Raw genomic sequence first — 6,659 nt, 5'->3', positions numbered from 1 at the left:
TTAAAGGGTATTTATCGTTGATTTGAGCTCGAGTCAAATTTTAAAGAATACCATTACGTTATATTAGAGTTGTTCATGAGCTGAGTTGAGCTAAATTTAAGTTGGTTTGAGCTCGAGTCAAATTTTAAACCGACCTGGTTCGGGTTGACTCAAAATTCTAAACGGAGCGGAAAACTTAAACTTTAGCTTCGTGTTATTTGATATGCCTTTATGCATCTAAATAAACTAACTGATAATCACATATGCTTAAACTAATTTTTTTATATTGGATTTGAATTTCAACAAATTGGACCATGTTTATGAGTTATACCATCTATATTCATCTTTTGAGCAAAGTCAAAAACTAAAACTATTCCAAGGACTACGCGCTAAGCTTCACATGACTAATAAAAACCGAAAGTCGATGATTGTAACTTGTAGACTTAAAAACGGAGGGCTGCATACGGTTAATGATTGACTCATGTTATCAATATCCAAAGAATGATATGAACGTATTAAAAAAAGTAGGAATAGAAGTCTTATCGACCTTCAATCTATTTTAAATTCCAACTTGATTAAGACTATTTCCTTGTTATTTTGTTATACTTGATTGATTTTCGTGTAGAACAAACATATAATTTCTTTTAAACCAAACCAAGACAGCTTCTTTGGCAGGTCAACCAATTTGTCCTGCGGAATTGTTTGGTAATCGGGAAAACTCCATAAAATAGTAACCAAGTTTCACAAGCGTTCCAATTAAGTCAGTCATGTTTTATTATGTCCTAATTAGGTCACTAACTTTCAAATGACCTTTTAATTACATCATTTTCACCTATTTAGCAGGTTATCATGCCAACATGACAAATTTTTTCTTTTTCTTTTATTTAAATGCTGATGAATTGGAATTTATACACTACTATTACATTAATAAATAATAGGAAAATAGATCTATCTTCATTATGTTTAACAATGGGTTCTCTTCAACCCATGTATTGCTTCCAGATTTTTAGTCACCCATATTCTAATCATAGCTCATTAGTTATCCATTACCTTTCAAATAGGTATTTCCCATAAACTTTTCTGAAGAACCAGTGATGCCACCGATGATCGGTTCTTACATTTCGTCTTCGAAATCAACTTACCGGAATACACTCCGGTTCAGTATAAGGTATAAGAAATCAACTTCGGCTTACGATTCGAAGTTTGAATTCTTCTGGAATTGCATTGCAAGAGTTTATAATTGTATTCTTTCGTTCTTAGGTTTTCGATTTGGAAGCTTCAAGAACCCAAAACGGTGTTGCAGCATACGTTGAAAATAATTAACAAGGGTTTTCTTAAAAAGTATATTCTTTGTTATTTTTTAATTAATAAAATACCAAGTTACAAGATCCTAACTCCACGTCATCAACAATTAAATAAGGAAAAAATGTGATATTAGCATGATAACCTGCTATATAGGTGAAAATGATGTAACTAAAAGGTCATTTGAAAGTTGGTGACCTAATTATGACATAATAAAAAATAAGTGATTTAATTGGAACACTTGTGAAACTTAGTTACTATTTTATGAAATTGTCCTTCGGTAATTTGAAGCCAAAGAAGAAGAAAACCACATTAGGTACAAATCATGGGAGGAGGTCAATGATTTTGACTTTTTCTTCTTGTTGTCCTTATTTCACATTTAAAAGTTGCCTGAAAAAGTCAACCACCCTTTCAATTTGCAGGTGTTCCTAAAAGACTTCTACTTTTGGTTTTTGGGCCCATCTTGCACACAACCCAATATGGTTTTACACTTAAAAGTTACAATTAACCACATATTAAATGTTGTCTAGAAGGGTTTCAAAATATACCTTTGGCACTTTGTGTGTCCATTTGGATTTGAAGTTTGGTTTGTGGTAAGTGGATTTGTGGTAATACACTAAAGATTAGGCTAACACAAAGTCATTATTACTACCAAATTAGTTGACATTTATTTAAAAGGTGTTTGGTAATTAACCTAAGGTTGACTTGCCCACAATTATTTGAGAATACTGTTATGTCCTAAAGAACAAAGGGTACATACCAAAATTCTCATGCTTTTAAGAGTTGGTGAAATGGATAAAGTAGAAAACAAATAAAATGTTAAAATTTTTTATTTATACTCAAAATTAGTTTTCTTAATTTTGTTAAAATAAATTGTGATATTTGATAAAAGTCTTAAGTCTTAACAAAATTGCCAGTGTTTCATATTTAGACATTGGCTTTCATTTTATTATGAAATTATCAGTGTTTCATATTTAGACACTGACTTGGTTTTATAAAGCAAAAACCGTACAAAAGTGGCATGGTCTAAAACATAAGCGTAAAATCGCATCGATTTTTGTACGCAACAAAGTTTGTATATAGATTTTTATATATCTCGTAGATTTTTTCCTTTCCCTTATTTATAATTTAGCTATAAATAAGTTTTATATGTGATATTATATATAAATAACATGCATGTACAATGTAAAACGAAACGGGGCATGCACCTCAAGCCATAGTCGTGCTTTTTAATCCAAGGACATTGGTGTGTACTGATCGAGAGTGTACCTTGCTTCTCCTACTTTTCATGATTATTAATATTTATTAGATCCACACTACACGCACACACGTTATAAGTAAAGGGAAGGGCTTGGTTACTCATGGTTGTATCACCATTTAGTGTATAATATATACAAATAGTTAAAAGTGCTGAACTAAACCGATGAACCCGAACAATAGGTTTGTGTTGAATACAATTCCTTTAAGCCTTTGTTCGCCTTTGGCAGATGCTTGTTGGTAATCCGTCAATAACCAAATACCCTCATAATATACAAGGCTCAAGAGATACTTAAAGAAACATATCAATCAAGTACTTAAAAGTGAAACAACCAAAGAAACTTTTGTTTTCGTTGATATTTATGAGAATTCTTTAATGTGTTCGTGGTAGTGTGACACGAAGATTTAATTTCTTTTGACTTTTTAGAGTGAAAATTTCATTCTTAACTTGCACCTCAATGAAAGACTCATATTCCTCCGATCCTCTCCCATCAAAATTTGGTTTAGTGGATTACTTTTGGACCTACCCAAAAAGCATTGATATTTAAAGTCATAGAGAGATTGCAACTTCCCTTTAGGCTTTTACTAAAAAGCCCAATGCCCCATTGATTGAGGCTGTATTTAAATCCAAGTATACTAGTAGTCTAGTACTACTATATAAGTTATTAGTTATTTTATTACATAGAAAAGATCAAGATAATTATTAAAGGGAGAATTACCTAAATAGCCTTTTTGATGAGAGAGAAAAGGCAATTTAGCCCGTGAGATTTCAAATTACAAAAATAGCCCATCAAATTCAACGTCCTCGTGAGTTTTTGAGATTTCCCGTGAGTTTTCGTGGACGAATAAAAATCTGCCATGTGTTTTCCATTTTCACCTACCACGCTATTTTTCATCCCAAATCTGTCTGAAGCGTGATTTTTGTCATCAAATTTAACATAAAGAAAAACCAACTATAACGTGATGTTTCAAGCTGTTTTCATCGGCAACGTGAGTTTTCAAAAAAGATTATTTTTAAGTTTTATTGAAATTCATCTCCAAAGATGAATTTCAAATGAATTTCAACGTCGGAGATGATTCTTAGTTAAAGATCATTTTCTTCTTCTTTTGTAAACCTTTTTCAAATACCTAACCCAACCTTTTGTATGTTTTTCATATCCTCACAACCATGTCCTTCTTCTCCCACTCCATATGAAGCTGTTCTGATTGGGTTGTTCATCTACTTCTAGGTCGTGAATTCAGTGGCCTTCTCAAGCTTGCGTAAACTGAATCGGATTTGATAATTACAAATTAGTTTGTTATTATTTTTCAATTAGTTGTGAATGAGTTACAAATTTTCAATGAAGTGTTAATTTCTTGATATTTGTTTTCAGATGGTTGGGTTAGGTATCTCATGCATAATCGATTAGATATGTTATACAAAACCGGATTCATTATAAAACTAGTAGACAAAGTTGGATATATACAAAACCATCTTCATAGATAGTTTTTGAAACAAAGTAGTTTGGCAGACCCCATTCCTTTTCAGAATACTTTGAGATTTATGTAGAAAAACATAGTCAAAGTTGATATTGTAATAAAATTCATTTTCAAAGTCATTTTTGATGAGAAAGCTTCATGTGGACCCCATCCACCTAACCCTTTTCTAAGCACGTTGGTTTTATGTTGAAAATCGTTGTCAAAGTTGAAATTCTTAAAAATTCTATGTTCAAAGACATATTTTAGGAGAAATACTTCGGGTGAACCCCATCCGCCTAACCCTTTTCAAAACACGTTAGTTTTATGTTGAAAACCATTGTCAAAGTTGGAATTCTTATTAATTTCATGTTCAAAGACATTTTGAGGAGAAAAATCTAATGTGGACCCCATCCACCTACCCCTTTTCAAAAATCATCTCCGAGGTTGAAATTCATATTTGGAGATGAATTTCAATAAAACTTAAAAATCATCTTTTTTGAAAACTCGCGTTGCCGATGTAAACAGCTTGAAACATCACGTTACCGTTGGTTTTATTCAGGTTAAATTTGATTACAAAAATCACGCTTCAGACAGATTTGGAATGAAAAATAGCGTGGTAGGTGGAAATGGAAAACACATGGCAGCTTTTTATTCGTCCACAAAAACTCATGAGGAATATCAAAAACTCACGAGGACGTTGGATTTGGTAGGCTATTTTGAGAAAATGGAATCTCACGGGCTATTTAGTCTTTTCTCTCTCATCAAAAAAGCGCTATTTAGGTAATTTTCCCATTATTAAATAGAATTAAAGATGATCAGAATGCCAATAGAAATGTTTTTAGATATATTTTTATAGAAAATTAATATAAATTAAATTAAAAGTCCCTTTTCTGGTTTGAACGGACATGTTTATATAAAGACGAACATTTTTGGATGCACTAGAAGTCTAGAACCAACTAGATTGCTATGAAGCTAGTGTGGTTAGGTATTAATGCATGTTCTTGATCAAATAATCTTCGTTACATTTAGTGTTTTCATCAGACACACAAGAACTTGCTCATTATAAAGCTAGTGTGGTTAGGTAAATGCATGCTCACGATCTATAACCTTCGTTACATTTAGTATTTTCATCATACAAGCCATTGTCAACTCGTTGCAGGTCTATCAACATGCATATATACATATAAACAATTAAACTAAAGATCTCGGCCAAATGACAGATTAAGATTAGACACTCGAAAACAAAGTGAAACTCATGATGAGTTTACGCGTTTTGTTAAAGGACAAGTGACTTCTATGAGAAAAAGATTCATATACATGGCCCCATTTAGTAGTGAAGAGTTACACAATTTTGAAATAATTCTTTAAACAAATACCAACCCCCCCCCCCCCCCCCCCAAATTAAGGTGTGTCCCATCTCCTTAATAAGCTAAAGTTTTAACACTTTAGAAAAGTATATTTTTAAAAACAATCCCAATAATTTAAACAAAACACAACACCAAAAATAATGTTCAGAAAGTCATTGAATAATAAATTATGAGTATGACAAAAAGCTCAAACCAATGAGGCACCAAAGTAAGCATGGTCTGATCGTGTAAAATCCAAACAAGTATAACTTGTAACAAAATATACTCATGGCTAGCTGTCACAAAACAGCAAAAGCCCACAAAATCTGTCATGAAAAATGATTATACCAGAATCAGTTTAGATGTCAAGAAGCAACCTTCTTGGATCCTCGACCACATCCTTAATTCGACGCAAGAAAAACACGGCCTCTCTTCCGTCAATTAGCCTATGGTCATAGGTTAGGGCGATGTACATCATAGGACGTGGAACTATGTTGCCACCAACCACCATTGGCCGGTTCACAATTGAATGCATGCCCAAAATTGCAGACTGTTATACAATACATAAAGCAAATTTGTTACAAATAATATAATACTTCAAATAAAAACCATTAGGAGGTTTTGTGCACACCTGAGGAGGATTGATGATGGGAGTGCTTAAAAGGCTTCCATAAACGCCACCATTAGAGATTGTAAACGAGCCACCTGCCATCTCATCAATGGAAATGGTCCCATTATTTGCCTTCTTAGCAAGCGTATTTATCTCTTTCTCTATCTCAGCAAAGTTCATCTTTTCAGCATTGCGAATAACTGGCACAACAAGCCCCTAAAACACGGGAAAACAAAATGACATGTTATCGTTCCAAGAACAGGAATACAACAAGCAACACATACAACTGCATAACAACTTCTATATACCTTTCATAATCGAACTAGTTGGGGATAGAATACAATACTTTTTTAACCTATTTTAATATTTTAGAAACAAAAAATTTGCTATATATGACTAAAAAACTAAAGAAATACAATAATAACCTAATCTTAAGTTAATAGAACGATTTAGACGGTTTTATCATACAATTTGGATAGCTTTCAACCTGTTTCCATTCTAGTTAAATCAATCAATATCAATCAATCATGCCCAGTAAAATCCCACCGACAGCAAAGCTATAAGTAGGGTCTGGGGAGGGTGGGATGTAGGCACACCGTACCTCTATCCAAAGGAATAAAGAGGTGGCTTCCAGAGAGACCCTCGGCTCTAAGTACATGTGTATGAAGCAAAATAAAGGAAATCAAAGTTTAACAGTTATATAAAAA

The 6,659-nt window shown here is 32.9% G+C and overlaps 1 protein-coding gene across 1 annotated transcript; it reads right to left on the bottom strand.

The window, feature by feature from the left end:
* Positions 1-5,700: 5,700 nt before the first annotated feature.
* On the bottom strand, positions 5,701-6,168 carry LOC143584718 (dihydrolipoyllysine-residue succinyltransferase component of 2-oxoglutarate dehydrogenase complex 2, mitochondrial-like; the record flags this gene model as incomplete). Its single annotated transcript, XM_077066705.1, has 2 exons — positions 5,701-5,892; positions 5,974-6,168. Coding segments are annotated over 2 exons (387 nt in total), but the record flags the coding sequence as incomplete, so codon positions are not given.
* Between the last annotated feature and the right edge of the window lie 491 nt (positions 6,169-6,659).

Source organism: Bidens hawaiensis, unplaced genomic scaffold, assembly GCF_021521415.1.
Source record: "Bidens hawaiensis isolate Kalapana, Puna unplaced genomic scaffold, B.hawaiensis_p1.1 tig00033264_1, whole genome shotgun sequence".
In the NCBI taxonomy this organism is placed as follows: Eukaryota; Viridiplantae; Streptophyta; class Magnoliopsida; order Asterales; family Asteraceae; genus Bidens; species Bidens hawaiensis.
The sequence above is the reverse complement of the archived record's forward strand: the minus strand, read 5'-3'. Positions and strand labels throughout refer to the sequence as shown.